The sequence below is a fragment of the Muscardinus avellanarius genome (genome assembly GCF_963383645.1).
Source record: "Muscardinus avellanarius genome assembly, chromosome: 9".
NCBI lineage: Eukaryota > Metazoa > Chordata > Mammalia > Rodentia > Gliridae > Muscardinus > Muscardinus avellanarius.
In genome coordinates this window covers 77,882,433-77,901,207 of record NC_137795.1, presented here as the reverse complement: position 1 = coordinate 77,901,207, position 18,775 = coordinate 77,882,433, and the positions used below count along the sequence as shown (strand labels likewise).

At 43.5% G+C, this 18,775-nt stretch overlaps 1 protein-coding gene across 5 annotated transcripts in view; it reads right to left on the bottom strand.

Annotated features, from left to right (window-relative positions):
* Nucleotides 1–4,417: 4,417 nt before the first annotated feature.
* Nucleotides 4,418–18,775, bottom strand: part of ST7 (suppression of tumorigenicity 7) — a gene marked incomplete at both ends in the record, with an annotated part of 268,515 nt that continues 254,157 nt past the window's right edge. For 3 of the 5 annotated variants that reach the window (XM_080700959.1, XM_080700960.1, XM_080700962.1), the window contains 3 exons: nt 4,418–4,513; nt 12,194–12,333; nt 14,995–15,087. In XM_080700959.1, coding sequence (XP_080557085.1) covers nt 4,418–4,513; nt 12,194–12,333; nt 14,995–15,087 — 329 coding nt within the window. Of the gene's footprint in view, nt 4,514–11,287; nt 11,408–12,193; nt 12,334–14,994; nt 15,088–18,775 lie in introns of those variants that run through there. The other 2 variants (XM_080700958.1, XM_080700961.1) reach the window with 1 other exon arrangement.

Here is an 18,775-nt window from a genome sequence, read left to right as displayed (position 1 = left end):
TTATTAAGAAATGCTTCCAAAAGTAGTCACTCTTGTATAAAAAACTAAAACAGAAAGTTCTAAATTTCTGAAAAAATAAAGAATATTTTATAGAAAAATGTAGCGAACAAGCAATCCAGGGAAAAATTTTATAGCCTGCTATGCATTCTTCCGTAAAATAAAATAAAAATGAACCAAATACTCATCTAAGGAAATTGGAAAAATTGCAAGTCATATAAAGAAAAAACCCCTAAGATTGCAGATACAAACTGAAATTGACATTAGTAAATTATATAAGAAAGAATAGTTGAATGGATTATTAAATAAAAAACTTTCTTTGAAAGAATAAAATAGATAAATCTAGTGAGGCTGATTAAAGAGTGAGAAGACAGAGACAGCAAAATATACACAACTAGAAACAAAAAAAGAAATAATCCTGAATATAGAAGGAATTAAATATATAAATAAAATACCCTTGTGACTCCCTGGCAACATATTTGACTAGAGAAAATAGTAATTTTGTAGAAAAATATTAGATCAACTGAAAAGAAGTGGAAAATTTGCATAGCCTAATTACTATGACAGTTTTTGTTTATTATTTATTTATTTATTTTTGTGGGTCTGGGGATGGAACCCAGGGGCATTCGACCTCCAAGCTACACCCCCTGCCCTAATTTTTATTCTTTTATTTTGAAACCAGGTCTCACTGAGTTGCAGAGGACCTCACTAAGTAGCTGAGGCTGTCCGTGAACCGTGATCCTCCGGTCTCAGCCTCCCGAATGCTGGGATTACAAGCGTGCGCCACCACACCCGGCTCTATGACAGTTTTCTAAAAGTGATTAAAAAAAAAAGTACCATTAACAAAGCAAAAATCAGCCAGGCGTGGTAGCGCACGCTTGTAATCCCAACATTCTGGAGGCTGAGACTGGAGGATCGCAGTTTGAGGACAGCCTCAGCTACTTAGTGAGGCACTCTGCAACTTAGTGAGACCCTGTCTCAAAATAAAGAATTAAAAATAGAAGAGGGGGTGTAGCTCGGAGGTCAAATGCCTCTGGGTTCCATCTCCAGACCTGCAAAAAAAAAAAAAAAAAAAAAAAAAAGCAAAACTCACCTATTTCATGTTGGAGTTTAATTTTGTAAAAACAAATAATTATAGGACTATTTTCAAGGTCATGCAAAAGTAAGGAGTAGTCCCTAATTCTTTAGTAAAGCCATAATGACTTTGATAATGATCATGCTGATAAGGTTGAAAACAAACCTACAGATCATTCCATTTGGTCATATTGTATTATTTCTTGTATACATTGCTTGATTCAATTAGCTGATGTTTAGAGTGTTTGCACTTGTAATCAACAAATGCATATTCGTTGAGAGTAAAGGACATTTACTGTCCTGCTGGGAGGAAGAGTCTTCAGGGAGAAAAGTCCATCAGAATGGATACTGACATAGTCTCATGCAGAAATAAAAGCAGAGTCTGATGTGATGTCACACTCTTGTAATCCCGGTACTTGTGAGGCTGAGACAAGAGGACTGCCGTTTTGAGGATAGCCTCAGCAATTTACTGATGTCCTTGGCAACTTTGTGAGACCCTGTTTCAAAATAAAAAATAAAATAGAGCTGGGGGTGTGGTTCAGAGGAAGAGTGCCTCTGGGCTCAATCCCTGGTACCCCTCAAAATAGGTCAAGGGGGTGTACTCAGATGTAGAAAACCCCTGGATTCAATCCTTAGTACCACCACCACAAAAGAAAAAGAAATAAAAGCAGAAGGCAGCAAGCCAATTCAGCAAAAAATCAGGACCCTGGACCTTGAGCAAGAAGTGTTAGAACTCACACAAAATGACCACCTTGGAAGCTTCTGATGTTATTTCAGTCACTCTGGCTCTGCCTCTCTACAGGTTTGCGTAAAATCTTAATAACAAAAACATCTCTGAGTGGTGGCACATCCTGAACTTGGGTGGCTAAGGCTAGAGGATTTCAGGTTCAAGGCCAGCCTCAGAAACTTGGTGAGATTTTTAGCATCCTAGCAAAACTCTAATTTAAAATAAAAATAATAATAATAATAATAAAAAGGTCTGGGAGTATATAGCTCAGAGGTACAAGGCCTGAGTTCAATTTCTAATATCAAAAAACCAAAATGCATACATACATACTAAATAAATAAATGGATAAATTAGATAAATAAATAATAAAACAAGCCAGCCTGGATGCTGGTCCTTTGAGGCAGTAAAAGATGGAAGAACTAGAAGCCAGCAACCTCCTTGGTATCCCGGCCTGCGAGGCCAGCACTCAGAGTGGGTCTGGGGTGTGCTCAAGAGTTGGGCAGGTAATTGAGAAGGTTGTGAAGGGAAGGGAGTATTGGGGCCACAGTCTCTGCTCCAAGAGCAACTCCAGATGACAGGCAAAAGACTAGTCAATTCACATAATTGGCTTCTCTGCAATTCAGAGACCTCTCCTTCCTCTTGGCCTGACTGGCTCCTCTTTGGCCCAGGACTCATTTCCCTCCGCAGTCCCTCCTCTCACTCCCCAACGCTGTCTGCATCTTGCCACCATCTTTCTTTCCATACCTGCACCTCTCCTCTTCCCTCTTTCTGCCCCTCAAAATCTCATCTCTGCCTTACCTCTGCATGAAGGGGCTCTAAAGTCCTAGTTATTGAATTTACTAGGCTCCTTTAAAGCCTCACCTGACATGGCTATTCCGCATTTCCTGCATCATGGGGTCTCTATCAACAACTTGCTTTGGGCCATTTCCACTTCCCTTTGCTACAGCCCTTAAACCTTTCCTGCTTATCAGGACCTGGAATCCGAGCTTGCATAGGCCAACATCTCTCTGGTTTCCTCATCTATCAAATCAAAGGATGACATTAAATAATCCCTTTTTCTTTCAGCTCTAAATTACAAATCTAAGCTGCCCCTGGCCCTTCTCAGCTGGAACCAATCTCTCTCCTCCAACATAGATGAAAGTTTATTTGGACCTATCATACACCGCACCAACTCACCCAAGCGTCTGAGCATCCACTCTGTGAAGAGCTGTGGGGGGGAAGAAAGAGGTGAAGAGGTCAACAAGGCTGACATGGCCCCTGCCCCCAAGTGCAGCTCTACTGGTGTGTATACATACATATATATACATACATACATGTATCTGTGTGTGTGTGTGTGTGTGTGTGTGTGTGTGTGTGTGTGTGTATAGTCAACCTCCTACCAGATAATTTCCTTGAGAGCAGAAGTCAGCTGTTTATTCTCATCAGGACCTTGCACAAAGGAAAGTTTGCTGAAAGTCTGAGAAGCCCAGGTGCCCTTAAATTTACCTGCCTGGCTGGCTGCTCTGGGACAGAGACAGGAGCTCACCACAGCCCAGTTGGGAAGGAGAGTGGGTGGTGCTTCACTGTATACCACCGACCTTCACACAGGCAGGGAATGATTTAGAATTCTAAATAAAAGGGAAAACAAACTATAGAAAGGACAGTCCTCTCTTTAAGCACTGAATTGAGATTTTAAGTAGAAGTACTTTTCACTTCAGATAGAGGATTCGAGTTTATTTATTTTTCTTCCTTTGCCTAACTGAAGCCAGATGCTCTGCAAGGTATGAATCATGTGGAAGGCTTTTAGAGGTGGTGAGGACAAATGGTCATTTTGGTTCAGATCACTAAAATGCTCAAAGAATGCTCTCATTAAAGCATCAGGAATGCAAACATGATAAAAATTAAAAAGGACTCTTGTGGGAAAACATTTTGAAAATGGCAGTGTAGATAGTCAGGTTCTACAACAGGCCGTTGGGTCTGTAGCTTCTCACCAGAACTTTTTTTCCCCATAAGTTTTCAAACAGGGAAAATAAAAAGCTTCTTGGTGCTCAGTGTGGAGGGCCATTCAGAAAGTAGCGTCTCTGAGCTGGGACCTGCAGTGGACAGAGCCTTGCTTCTTGACATTCACTCTGGAAGCTTCTCTAGTGTGCTTGCATGTGGACTAGAAGGATATTTGGTTTGGGGTGGTAGCTTTGAGCTTCCATTTTCCAAGCCACTGACTGTGAGGGGTCCTAAGGGCCCACTGAGATGAGTTCTTATCAGCAAAGAAAATCACACAGCAGCATTTGGCAGACTTGTTTCTCTGGGGAATTAATGCAAACCCATTGGTTTATGTAGAACAGCAACACTTTCAGGGCTAGAAGGAAGAACATAAGAAGACACAAGTGGTTGCTGCAATACACAAAAGTTTATTTTTTTTTCCTTTTTTCTTCTTTTCTGGAGGCAAAATAAAATAGAACTGAACATTGATGAATTTTGTACAACAAAAACAGCTTTTTAATATGGAACAAAAAGTCCATGAACATTTTAAAATCTCGGAATGGCTTCCCTTTTTCAAAGTCATGCTTTCTTGCAGTCCACAAGGAGTTGGCACGGAAGAGACGGTGGCGGCCTGCGGGCGAGAAGGACAGCGCGCTCCCCTCAGATCCGCGTCAGCTGGTGCCACAGGCTGGACGGGAGGATGCTTTCCACCTTCTCCATGACAAAGTTTAAGGGGGCGAACAAAGTGCTGAGGAACTGCAAAGGGACCAGAACACACAGGAGTCAGCAGGGGCCCGACAGGACTACAAAACAAACCTCCCAACCACACTTGCGTCTCCCAACTGGATTCTCTTCCAGGTCATGGGAACCGAGGGCGGCTGCTCACTCCCGTGTCCCAGCCCCGGCCCCGCACTGTCAGGGGTGGGGAGGAGGGTCTGCCGATGGCCTCCATCCCCCCGGCTGCCATGGCTCTGAGGTTCCTAGTCATCTTCAAGATCTGTTGGCTGCCCATGTCGATGAGGAGAGTCATCAAGTAACAATGACAGATGGGCTACATGTGAGCAGAGTTAAAACATGGTGACTTGATCGTCTGGTTGGGTATAGAACTCATTTCAAATGGAAAGAGCAATTTAAGAAAAGTCAAGCTTGTTGCAGAGGCATTGCTTTGGGGTCCTGCTGTCTCCCAAACACTTGTACAGTGGTGGTATGCATCGTGGGAGCCTGGAGAGGCAGAAAGCTGGCTAATCCATGGAGAACTTATCCTTGTTCAGAGAGCTGCTCTGAGTAGTGGGCCTTCAGGAACTCTTCCATTTGGTTCTTTACTACTCATTAGATGTGTCTTGTTTCTTTCCTTCTCTCTCTCTCTCTCTCTCTCTCTCTCTCTTTGGTTATGGGGACTGAACGCAGGGGCATTCTACCTCTGAGCCACACTCCCAGCCCTTTTTAATTTTTATTTTGAAATAGAGTCTCACTAAGTGGCTGAGGCTGGCCTTGAACCTGCAATCCTCCTGCCTCAGCTACCCCAGTCCTGGGATCATTGTGTCTGGCTAGATGTGCCTTTTAAGAAAGCCAAATGCTTTGTCTGAGACTTATCATAATCTCAACTCCATTCTGATAATGTTCTTGTAAAGAATCAGTTTTGTGGGCTGGAGGAGGTAGAGCATTTGCCTAGCATACACAAGGCCCTGGGTTTGATCCCAAATTGATCCCAAGCAACACACCAACACACACACACACACACACACACACACACACACACACACACACACACACTCTCAACTTCATTCCACAAGACATTCAGCATATTCCTATCCTGGGCAGGGAGGAAAAGGGTATTTGGATGGTTTTCTGGGCCTCTGTCCATTCAGAGCCAAGGCACTGTCTTGCTAGGGTTTGAGACCTGGTTCTGTTACTGTGGAGTCCTTTGTCTTAATTCCTTGTCCACTGCACAGCACTTTCTATACTACCAGCTCTTCCCATAAATGTACATGCATAGGCTCAGTATGTAAGCAGAGGAGAAAGAGATTCTGAGGACAAACAACGAGTCGTCAGTGCATTCAATGAAGGACAAGCAGGCTCCTCCGCTGGCCATGTGGCCTAGGGGTTGTGGATCTTTGGGAGGAGGTACAGTGTCCGCTGTCCCCAATTCCTGGTCTCAGAACCTTTCCTTTTCCTTCATTTTTTAAGGTCCAGAATACACTGGCAAGGCCTGTAAAATATTATACCTGGACCATTAAGTGTGAGATTTATATAAAGAAAACTCAAGATAATTTCTTCAGTCCATCTTTTATAGCAATTGCATGACATTTGCCCAGTGTGTTCCTTAGATGCTGGGTGAGAAGTACAGGAGCCTAGGATGAAACTTCTACTGCCAGGAGGCTCACAGCTCAGTGTGGGGGCAGCAAGGCTGTAGGATCCGGACAGAGCAAAATGAGAAACAAACAGGGCATAAAAGCAATCAGGACAGAGCCCAAAGAAAGCTCTGGGAAAACATAGAAAAGGGAGAGACGCTATTCTGTCAAAAGGATAAGGGAAAATTTTATACCGGGAGGTAATTGAAATACACTGCAATAGATGGATGGAATACCAAAAGACAGTGATGGATAAGGATGAAAGGACTCCAGGCTCCAGACAGCCAGCACAGAAATGAGAAAGCGGCAGCTATGGCCAGAGGAGAGTAATTCCATTTAGCTGCAATAGTGAGGGGTCGAATTCCTTAGGGGCTAGAAGCGTGCCAGGGAACGCTGGCCTTGAATGCCCGGCTGCATTGGCAGCTGAGAAACAGGCAGCCAAATCAGAGCTTAAGCAAAGGTAGGATGATTCCTCAAGTGCGTGTCAGATTTAGGGCCGTTTCTGATAACCCAATATTATTCTTTGTTGAATACACAGAAGAACTTAGGATGCTCACACTCAGGGGCAACTCCCCACCCTTGTTGCTTTAAAGCTGGACGGTGGGTACCATACCATGAATGCAGTTGAAAGGGATCGTGGGGAAACACAGGTCCCGGGAATGAGTAACTACTGTCTGAGCTGTCTCTGAAAGTGTCTGCAAAATCCTAGTTATGAAAGGAAAATATGGAGCAAGTCTACTGATAGCATCAAGCCAATATAATGTTGGAAAATTATACATACATAATTTTATATATGTAAGTGAAACACACATGGAGACCACCACCCACCATAGCTCTATAAACCACAGCACTGGCCTGTAGTACTCAGCTCCATAAAGAGGAGCTAAGGGCTGAAGTGGTTTGCGTTGACCACTGACAGGTGTTAGAAGATGGGGCTCCATAAACAAGGTGATACTGCTTGTGGTTATCATATCTCAAAGACTTGACCCAAACCAGATTTAGAACGGCTGAGGGTATGATGGAGTGGGAAGCAACTGCTGAATATTAGCATGAGCTTCAGCAGTGAGATGAAAGGCTCTGCTCAGAGTCTGCACAGTTCTATGCACTAAAACGTGGGGCATCAGTGAGCCTCATTCTAACGTGTAGAAGGAAGATGGTGCTACTAAGTTGGTTCAAAATGAAGACCTCTGTTGTTGGCTTTGTCTTGGGCCTGGCCTGACATGGAATGAAGAGCACATAATGGAGGCCTCTGAAAAATCCAGAGGACAGCTTTCCCCTGCCTGACATTCATACCTGCCTTCTCTTCCCATACCATGTGACAGAATACAGTGGTCCCTTCTTTCCTGGGTTACACCTGCACTTCTTAACAAGGTTCCAGAGAGAAAGAAGTTCCGATGCCTCCACGTACAGAATGAGTAACTTCTCACCTCTAGAATATCCTATCCTTGAGACTACTGAGAAAGGATCCCTTGAGCTTTTCTAGAAAGCCTAATTTGCCCTCTTGCAGGTCCCAGGATGCACTGCCCTTATTACCACACCATTTCCCTCCACACAGCCTCCTCCAGCTGCACACCCACAGGGCGGCAGTAGCCAATGTGGAAAGGCACCCTTTCACTTGATGATAGACTGAGGTCAGTGGCTTTCATCAGTAGGTATATTTCAAAGTTTGGAGACACATGCCCTCCTCCTCAGGATGCTTTGGGTTGCTCAGCTGTATTTCTTTAGATGTTTGAAAATTAATCAATATATATATTTTTTGGCCAGAGCCCTTGAACCAATGAATAAAGAGAAGCAGCAGTTTCACTTTTAGACTTAGGGGGAAATTTATGCCATGAAAAGTCAAGTCTGACTGAGCAAAACCAGGCCACGTGGTCAGCTTATCCATCTCAATGTCTAAAACTTCTGTCCAGAGGGCAGACATACCTGGTCAAATTTTCAACCCAAATGCTCCATAATTCAATCAGTGTCCTGTGGTGAGAAAAAGCAACTGGACTAATAAAAAGGAGAGGCACTTCAAGAGCCCAATCCTCCTCTTCCTGAGACACTGTTACTTAGAAGAAGGTCACGGCTCCCAAAATACTTCCTTAGCATTAGAAGCGCCTCTGTTATCTGAATAAGTTCCAGGTGCCCTATTGCAAGCAGACAATTGACATCTCACTGTAATCAATATCCGACTTCAAAGAGGTCAGGGCCTATGGTGAAGACCAGTCAGAAGGCAGGGGGCCCAGTCTCAGGGAAGGAGAGAGACCAGAGGAGCAAAGACAGGGCCCCTGAGAGCGGAGGGGTCAGGACACCGACCTTCCCACATTCTGCAATGAGAACTTATTTATATGAGCAACCTTATCTTGGCAACTAAACATTCTAGAAGGAGTCAGTCCTAAGTCATTGAGGTAGATTAGATTAGGGGAGGCCAGCTGAGGCCTTGCTTGAGCTCTTTTCCAGTGGCTCACCCTTGGCTCTGGGCTTCCTTACTGGAAGTCAGTGGTAAACACTGGAGAGTTCCCAAGCCCTGAGGCCTGGGGGTGGTAGTGCAATCTCTCTGCATCTACTAAAAGTCATTATACCAGGACATTATCTCATCAGAGGGCTGAGAAAATCACTTTCACGAGCTGCAAATGGTCACAGGCAGCCTATAGGGCAGCCTTGATAACCTGTGGGGTGTGGGGCGGGGGCACTGGGAGGGGCTGTGGGGTGGTGGGGAGAAGATGTGGAGAAGACTCTGGGGGCCAGGAAGCGATGGGGCTTGTCTCCTTCGGGCCATCTGTCTTCTTTCCCCACCAAGTCTCTCCAGACGTTTTGGAAACTACGAGGCCATAATGAAGGGCAAGATGGATGTGACGATCCTCCAGACAGAGGTTTAAAAGCAAACTTATCAAAACCACACGAGAAAACTCTGGGTAGCTAAGAACACTGCCACGCCTTGGTGGAGTATAAAATATGCAAGACCTAATGGAAGATTTATATTTTTTTCAATCATTTGATCAAAACTCTTTAGAGAGCTTTTTTTTCTAAGGCTTTGGAAACTGAAGTGAGGAATACCCGTATATACTCAGCTCTCCTGATCTGTGGAGGGGCCACTGTGCAACCTCTCCAGAAACACCCAGTCACATTCTGTTTTCCTCTCTTGGCCTTCCAAGTGCCATGCTGGTTGAAATGGTCTCAGGCATGAGTCTTTACTCAGTAACGTGGTTCTCAGCTCTGGCTGCTCACCTGGGTCACCTGAGGGGCACGTGACAACTCAGATGCCCATGGCTGCTCCTGGGACAATTAAGCAGGACCCCCCGAGGCTGGGGTGGGCCAGGCACCAAACTTTTAGGCTCTTTTGATGATCCAAGGTGCAGCAGGGCTGAACCCATGGATTCCTGGTAAGCTTTTGTTTGGACAGTCTCCATGCAACACTCAGAGACTGCTCAAAGGGCTGACTTTCACAAGGTCAGAGTCCTGGGATGGGAACTCAGAGGTGGGTAGGGTCTATGTTAAAAACAGACATCAGAATCTTGTGTTGACATAAGTTCTGGATCTTGGTGGCGTGGCCATGGTCTCTGTGTACACTAAGAGGCCAAGAATCTGTACTGATCCCCAAATCGCACCAAATGCTACTAGTCATTTCAGTGATGCATACTGGACCTATGGCATGCTTCAGCAAATATGTTTGAACAATGTTTAAGGAGAAATGGTTCCTTTTAGCAAGAATAGTAATTTTCTAATGCTACAAATACATTCTTATTGTATATTTTACTAAGTTATACTCTAAGCTCAGGATTTTGGAAACTCCTCCTACTTAGAGGTTGGCTCGGGAACTGAAAACAATGAATAATGCAGGACAGTAAAGGCATCTAAGCCTGAATGACGCTGGGTTTAGAAATCATGTCTAGTAGAGAAGATTTAAGAAATTAAGGCTATTCTGCCTGGAGGAAAGAGAAAGTAGTGAGGGGTGACCAGATGAGCTACCTAAGAATTTGCAAGAGGAAGTAGGTCTGTTTGGTGTAGTCTCAGAGGGTAGAATAGGAATAAGAGATAGAAATGAAAGGGAGGCAGATTTTAGTGGTATAATAAGGAGTTCTGGCCAATCCAACAATGAAATGGGCCTGATGTCCAGTAGGTTGGCTCCCCACGGCTGAAGTGTTCAAGATGAGCCTAGATGATCTCTACTCAGCGTTACTATTAAAGGTGCTTTCTTTAAGGTCCCATTCAATTCTAAGAGTCCATGATTATAAAAGAAGGAATGAAATGCTAAGCAGCACCTGATTTTTACATTGATTCTTTCTGCAGAGATCACTACCATTCATTCATTTTATAGCCATTTATTGAAAACCTCCTCTGTGCAAGGCACTGTGCAAAGCTTTGGGGATACAGAGGTGTGGAAGACACAGTCCTGCTCCCAAGGAGCTCACATTCTAAAGGGGGCAGACAATTTCCTGATAATAAGAAAGAACAATAAATGTGATAATATAGGCATTCACTGTGCTCACTGTGGACTGGTGGAGGAGAGACACTTCCCTCAGCCTATGGGAAATTTAAAAGAAGCTATGAAAGAATAAGGAGGTGTTTAGTAGAGTGAGGGGGTGGTGAAGGGCATTCCACACAGAGCAAACAGTGCGTGCAAAGGCATCGAGGTGTGCAAGAGCCTGGTGCTTCTGTGCAGGGTGAGTAATTCACTATGGCCAAAGAGCAGGGTCTGGAGAGATGAGGCTGAAGAGGAAAGCAAGGGCAGGTGACAAGAGGCCCTGTGGGGCATGCTAAAGAACACCAGGGAGCTTCATCCTGAAGTGGGTGGGAAACCGCTGGAAAAATTCAAGCAGAAAAGTGACATGCTTAGCTTTGCAATTTAGAAAGACCATTCTTGCGTCGGTCTGAAAGGCTGGAGGAGAGCAAGACCCAGAGAAGCCTCGTTATGAAGATGACAGAAGTCCAGGCAAGAAGAAACAAGGACCTAAACTAAGAGATGCTCTGCGGAGAAAGAGAAGGGAAGGAGAGGTGAGTCACATCTATGCAACTCCTGGCAGCTTGGGAAGTCAGAACCCACAGGGTGTGAAGACCGAGCCAGATGGGATGCAGGGAGAAAGAAAGTTAGCACGGGAGGGCTGCTGCGTTTGTGGCCTGCACAATTGGGCGGATGGCAGGGCCACAGGGGCAGGTCAGGAGTACAGGAGAAGGTGGGAGAAGCAGGGTGGTGATTTCAGTTTTGGAAATGTTGAGACTGAGGTGCCGGTGGGATCTCCAGTTCATCTTCAACAGGCATGAAAATGCTCTTGCAATTCCAATCCCTGAACTCTGCCGAGCAGAAAATGTCAATCATCTGGAAAGGGATTAAATCAACCCAGCCAGGTTAGAAACCATCCTTCCTGATTCCACTTGAAATCTGAATGGAATTCCAGGGAAACCACCTTGACTCTTTTCCTTATTCCTTCTGTTTGAATCCCCTGTGTGGCAACATCAGAAACTTATCCTGGCTACAAGAGCAGGCTGAAAGGGTCAGTGTTCACTGAAGAAACAGTGGCTCCTGGCTGTCAGTGCAGACTGCTTGTCTTATGGAAGCTCTTCTCCATGCCTCTCCCGGAAGAATCTTACCCATTACCTTACTTCTAAGTGTCATGTTGGTACTCATCTTAAAACTACACACTTTCATGTCCTCTCACAGTTCATTTCTCAAACAAGCCAAGGTTTGCGGCCATTAAAAAAAAAAAAAATATATATATATATATATAAATAATCCTTTGCAAAGAAAGATCTTCAATATTCAAAGATTATAACTATGTTTTTTCAGTACATACAAGATTGAATACTTTCACACCTATTTCTCATTTAATAGGGTTCCTTCGATTAGTTCATCCTTTTGGACCTCAGGTAATTTTCGGGATTTGCTGAAAGTCTGTTTGAGGCCAGGCATGCATTAACACCTGCACTTTCTAATTGGACCTTTCACCCTTTGATTCCATTGATAAAAAGAAAAGAAAATGGTGAGCAAAGGATCCCTGCAGGTATGTGTCCATGATGGCCCATTTGCCTTACGCTAGCTACCTCCCTAGCACACTCCCCCACCCCCCACCCCCCGCGCCCGCACTTGGCCTTGGCAAACACTCACAGCTTTTGCAAAGACCCCCATGAGTTCCGGAAACTGATGTGTCAGGAGCGCCAGCATGGCTGTGAAGGAGCACAGTCCAGCAGTAAAGAGGATAAAGAAAGGAAGCTCCTTCTTTGGGTAAACTGAGACTTCATGGAAAGCTGTGGAGAAGAACACAGAGAGATATTAGGGCTGCCATGGAAAGTATCCTTGGAGAATTCTCAAGTGGTGAGATGGAGGTTTTAGAGCATGGGCTGAAACTTGTCAGAATGGAGCAGGCAGGACACTTGACGAATAGTAGCCCACATCTGCCCTGGCCCCTTCTGCTCTGGCTGGAGGCACACTTAGGGGATATCACACATTTGTGGACAAGAAAAGTAGCACCATCTCTGCCTAGTAAACAATATTCCTTTATCAAAAGTGAACAAGGATGAAACAACAGAACTTTATTCAGGTTACAAAACACATGTTCATTGTCTAAAATACGGAAAATCCAAAATCAAGTTTACAAAAAAAAGCGCCTTTCCATGTTTTTATCTTCCTGTATTTTAAAAATCATTCTAATGAGGTGATATGAGTTTATCTTGTATTTTTTTTTCCTGGCACACTCTAAGGATGTCAGTGGGAGTGTTAACCCGGATAGACATTCAACAAGGACCTCACACACTGGCCTATTTGACCCACAAGGGTGAGGCTCAAGGCTGTTAAGGTTATCTGGCACAATTGTAGAAGACGCCTGATGATAAATACATTTACAACAATCGCCGGAAAAAAAAAAAAAGTGGTGTTCTTTAGAGTATCTTTCATAACTTCTAAACTTCAAACATTGGATTTTGGGAAAACTAAAAAACTATGGTACAAAAGCCAAGAGAATCAACTCTCTCTTTTGGTCATTCTGCGGACATCTGTGAGTGTCGGGGTGATGGATGTGCTGACTTGGGGGGGGCTGCACAGAGGAGGAAGAACCACCTGCTGCGACCTTGGTGGAGGGGCTGTGAGCAATATTGTCCCTCTAGCCAGAAGGATCCAGAGCGCCCATTCCCTGAAGAAATACAACACCTAAAGGCCTCTCCTTGACCGTTCAGCTCTTGTCACTCAGAACCCTAATCCACACTGCGGAAAACTGAGGGGAGAGAGATCAGGAGGGACAAGCGGTCATCTTGTCCAACTGCATTCAGGTGGGTCAACCTGCTAGGATCTGAACATAGGGTAGAGGTGCACTCGAGGCCTAATGTGGCAATATTAAACTTGTAATGTGCAAAATTATGGGTAGCATTTAAAACAAGCAAATATTTCACATTCTCACCCTCAAAACTCAACCCAAAAAAGATTTCAGAGGGAGACCAGACTTGGACCATGACATTCAATTAAATAATTTTCTATTCCAGGCTTGTAAGGATTATCCCTAGAAAGTTTCTTTTAAGAACTGTCATCTTGTTCTAATACCTAATCTATCTCCATGGAAACTTAATTGGGCTCAATTAAAACATTTAAAAACATTATACTTTTCAGAAAACTGTCTTTCTTTCTAGAAAACTGAAACTTTAACAAGGATCTCCCTGAGGGGGGAGTCAAAAAGTGAACTATGGGCCAACAGCAGGGATTTCTGAAAGCAAATCTAATGTCGTGTGAGGCACCAGACACTTTTTACAATAAAATTCAAATAATGAGGAACACATCACTGAGATATCCATGTTCCCTAAGTGACAAACCTCATGTTGGGTCTGGCTGGCAAGAAAACAAGTGAGGTATCTCCTTCCACCACAGTCTGCTGACAGCAATTAGCTCCACAGCCAGACCCACCGTGTTGGAGACAGGACTGGTGCAATGATGCCGGCTGGCATGTGCGCATTTACCGTGTACTCAGGCTCCAAAGTTACATTGCCCCCTGGACAAAACACTATATAGGTTCTAGCTATGCCATGCTGATCTGACTGGCACTGGTAAAAGGGAGAGAGTGACAGACCAGAGGACATGGGAGAGCCAAAATTTGGAGCTTATTACTTGTGGGAGGAAAATATGTCCTAAGTCAGGGCCACATGAAGAGCCCGGACATGATCCTTCTACACAGTATGATCTGATAATAACTACTTAGCCTGAATTGTCAAAACAATGGTGTATTACAGCAAAGCAAAATAATACTTTCCACGTGTGGTGCGGGCCACCGGACTGCAGGCTTGCAAGGTCCTGGAGGGCAGGGTTTCCCTTCTGTTGCTTTTATACAGTGCTGAGGCTGCACGTGTGCCCTGCACATGTCAGCCAGTTCGCTGTGTGCAGTCCACAAGCTGTTCACGGGAAACCCCTCTGGCCAAGAGCGCCGCATCATCACGGGGCGCACGCCACCCTGCCCCATGACCTCGCCTCTGGAGGAGATGCCAGCGTCCCGCCCGTGACTCATCTGTAGCTCCCTCTGAAGTCAGCACTTCCTCTTCAAAATCCAGGCTGTGCAGACCACATCTGACCCACTGGAGAGCCCAAGCAGAAGCCCCCCAACACAAGCCAGCCTGGCAAGTGTGAGCCCCATGCTAAGGTTTTCTGTGCTCAGAGGCCAATCTGCACAGGATGCCTCTTCTTCTAAATTTCAGTACTTTGGCATCTATCCCTTTGATAAATGTGGAGAGACTTGGAAGAGCAGGAAGCCCAACCCACTCACATAATTCACTTTAATACATGTGCTATCACACAAGGCCAGGGGTTGGGAGAAAAGTAATAAAAGACAAAGAACATTATAAACATTTATCATCCCCACCTCTTCCCATCCCCACCTTTAGACACGGCACCCTCCCTGGCTGAAGAGAGGGCTATGGAGAGGTGAAACTTACAGGGCAGCAGTTCTCGGTCTGCTGTTTCTGTACAGATTGGGTACGGGTAAAACAGGTGTCCCTTTTCCAAGGGATAAGGGATCATCCGAAAAGCTGCAAAGGAGAAACAATATGTAAGCTTAATGTTTGTCTACTAACTTCTCAACTTCAAAAAGGGACTTTTGAGTATTTTTGTGATGAGGGACACTCCTACAAGGGAGGCAAGACTTACCCAAACCCTGAGTCAAGTGCCAGAGAAAACGTCACAGACACATTTATGATGTATTACTCGCACATTAATCTCACACTATATATTCTGGGCAAACCTCACAAAACTGGGTGGGGAGAGAGGTGCAGGGGAGTAGGAAAGAAATCAATATCAGTGCCTAGGGTCTAATCATCTTTAAAATATTATAAAAATGTTGTAAGCTCTAACTCGATACAGCTCAGCCAATGGTAATAACGCAAACCTGGATTGATTGAAATGCTTCTCCCAAAAAGCAAATGTGGATTGGCTTGTTGGAGCCTGCTGTAGATATACAAATATGAAAGGCATTCTACCATGTCTATTTAAAAAATATGTCTAAGGGGATTAGAATTCCAACCAAGATGGATAAAAACAAAAATCCACAAATACACGACTTTGGAAGCATCTCTTAACTTTATGAAACTTTTAAATCTTTACCATCATGGGGGGGGGCAGATCTGGAGAGATTGATTATCTGCATTTTGAGGACGTCAGGCCACCTGAATCTGCCTTTGTGGCATCAGATGACATTAGGTCTCGCACTGAATTATGGCTTTCCAATCAACCCATCCTCTCACGTTATCGAGTGTGTTATTCTTCCCGTGACAATGTCAGCAGCATGTTAGTCTCACTGTTCCTATGAAGGGTGCTCGCAGAGGTCATTTTTCTTCAACAGCTGTCCTTTAACTGCAGCACATTGTAGATACAGAACATAAAAGCCATTCTCTTCTCTGAGAACAGTGGATAACAATCCTTGCCTCCCTGTGTGTCAGTGAGGGCTGTGGCAACACACAGCAATATTTTTAGTTTTAAATGTGATGTTTCAAGGAACTGTAGCTACATCCTCGCCTGTGTAATTACCAAAGCCTTCTCAAAATGCTGTCAATGTACATATTTGTCTTTTGCATACTTATTTCAAACAGGAATCAGAAACAAAGAATGTTCTCCCTCACAAGAAATGACAAGGTCCCATTGTAACCAGCATCAGTGCACATATGGTATTTATTCTGGTGTCTGAATATTATTTAAAAGTAAAAACATTATGTATGTGATTCCAGCATTTGGAATGCAGTCAATCTACACCACAGTGCTATCACTCTGAGGTTACAGCACATTGCCACGGAGAATATAAATCACTATAAATGTGGGATTAGAGCAGAGCCAGTTTGCTGGCAGTCTACTGAGGTAAAAATGTTATCAATTTTCCTCTTGTAACAGAAACCTCTTAAACAGAGATTAAAACATTAAAAGCACCCCAGACTTTAACTCTTGTAAAATAAAAGGCTCACTCTAGTTCAATCAAACCTTTACTCTCATGCAAATAAAAATTCCTTTTGCTCCTTAGAACAAGCAAGACAGGAGTTCCTTTAATGGGTTAATACACAAGGATCGTTTCAAGGAACCAATACCTCCCTCAATAGGACAGATTTTCAAGAGGATGAAAACAAGAAAGCAAATGAAAATAACAACAAAAAAAAAACTTTTAGAAATTTTATAGCATGCACTAAAATTTCTTCTGGAAAGGACTGACTCTGCATTTAAACTACAGTATGGCAGGATTTTAATACCATTTTCCATAAATGATGGCTTCTCTGAAAGCATCCAAAAAATGTGGAAATGCTAAATGGAAGTTGGGCTTTAAAAAAAAAAAAGTCCAGATTCTTCATGTGTAACCAGGATGCTATAATTAAAGAATCCGTTCAGGTTCAGATGATATAAATAAACCATTGGTTTTCAAAGTGCCTATAAAATTGAATGCTAAATTTTATTCAAAATTGAAATCATTTTATACTTCAGGGAACCATTTTTAAGTGAAATATAGGAATGCAATATCTTGATGTGTTTAACCATAGAAATTTAATGATTGGTTGGTGTCTTTTCAGTTAAATGCTAATGATTTTTCTCCATTATTTAGCATGCAGGTAGAATTCTGTGCATCAATTTAGTCTTTTTGTTCTTTAATGGGTCTTTAATCTTTTTGGGAATGGTAAATATATTGATTACATAGAATTTTAAAAAGGATATATATACACACACATATATGTTTATATATATATTTATGTATGTATGTATGTATGTATGTATGTATGTATACATCCTTTATTACCCTACCATTCTCATGACTGCAAAGATGTTTCTGGTGCTGTTAAGATTTCTATTTCTCATGTCAGTTGTCATTTATACTGATTGTGTAAAATAATATTAAGGATTTGGGCTTCACTAAACAAAAGCAAATACAATTTCTGCTTGCAATTCTATCCTTTACCCACCTGGCAGTGCAGGGTCCAGCAAAGTGTGAGATAAGAAAGGGAAGTCTGGAGACAGCCAGAAAGAGGCACTGTGTGGCCCTCGCAGCTTCACCTCCCACCTCCTGGTCCTTTTCACTGCAAAGACATGCAACTGCTCCTTGAGAGCCTCGTGCATTTAGGCAAATGTCCGGAAATTTTACAAGTGCAATTGTTAAGAATGCACTGAAAGCCAGGCATGGTGGTGCATGCTTGTAATCTCAGTACTTGGAAAGCTGAGACAGGAGGATCGTAGATTCAGATTCGCAGCCTGCCTCAGCTACTTAGCAGGCCCTCTGCAACTCAGTGAGACCTTATTTTAAAATAAAGAATAATAGGGGTGAGCCTCAGAGGTAAAATGCCACTGGGTCCAATCACATTTGTAATCCCAGTACTTGAGAGGCTGAGACAGGAAGACTGCAGCTCACAGACAGCTTCAGCTACTTAGTGAAGCCCTCTGCAATTTAGTGAGAACTTGCTTCAAAATAAAGGATAGAAAATAGGTCTGGGGTATAGTTCCGAGGTAAAATACCCTTGGGTTCTACCCCCAGTACAGAACCCCCCCACCACACACACACACACTGATTTGGCAGTGCTAATAGGAAGAGAAAAAGTCTATCTGAAGTGATTTATAAAGGACCACAGACTTGCTGGGTATGGTGGCACACGTTTATAATCCCAGCATTTGGGAGGCTGAGGCAGGAGGATCACAGTTTGAGGACAGCCTCAGTTACTATTTAGCAAGGCCCTTTGCAACTCAGTGAGACCCTGTTTCAAAATAAAGAATAAAGAATAGGGCTGGAGGTATTATAGTTTGGAGGTAAAAATGCCCCTGGGTTCCATCCCCAGTACTACCAAAAAAAAAAAAAAAATTACTTGTTAAAGGACCACAGACTTTCCTAAAACAACTTTGTCTGAGAAGAAATATATTTCAGAGAAATTACAAATACATGTTATTTGGTTAAAAACAAAACTAAAAAAAAATCTGTGCTACTGAGAGTTAGTACACACTAATCAAAATGACATTTCTGCAATTTCTTTTGTGAGCCATCCCCTCCTCTACCTGGTCTTCAGCTGCACCTTTGTTGAAGGGCCAAAATGCAACTGAGATTTAGTTAATGAACATATTACACCCTCCAAGTCACATCTGAGGCATGACTGCCGTCTTCTATCCCTAACCAAACAAACACATTTTCTAGGCTCCAAGCTTATCAGTGCCACTCCCGTCAGAGGCGCTCCACTGGTGCTGGTGAGAGCCCCAAAGAACCAA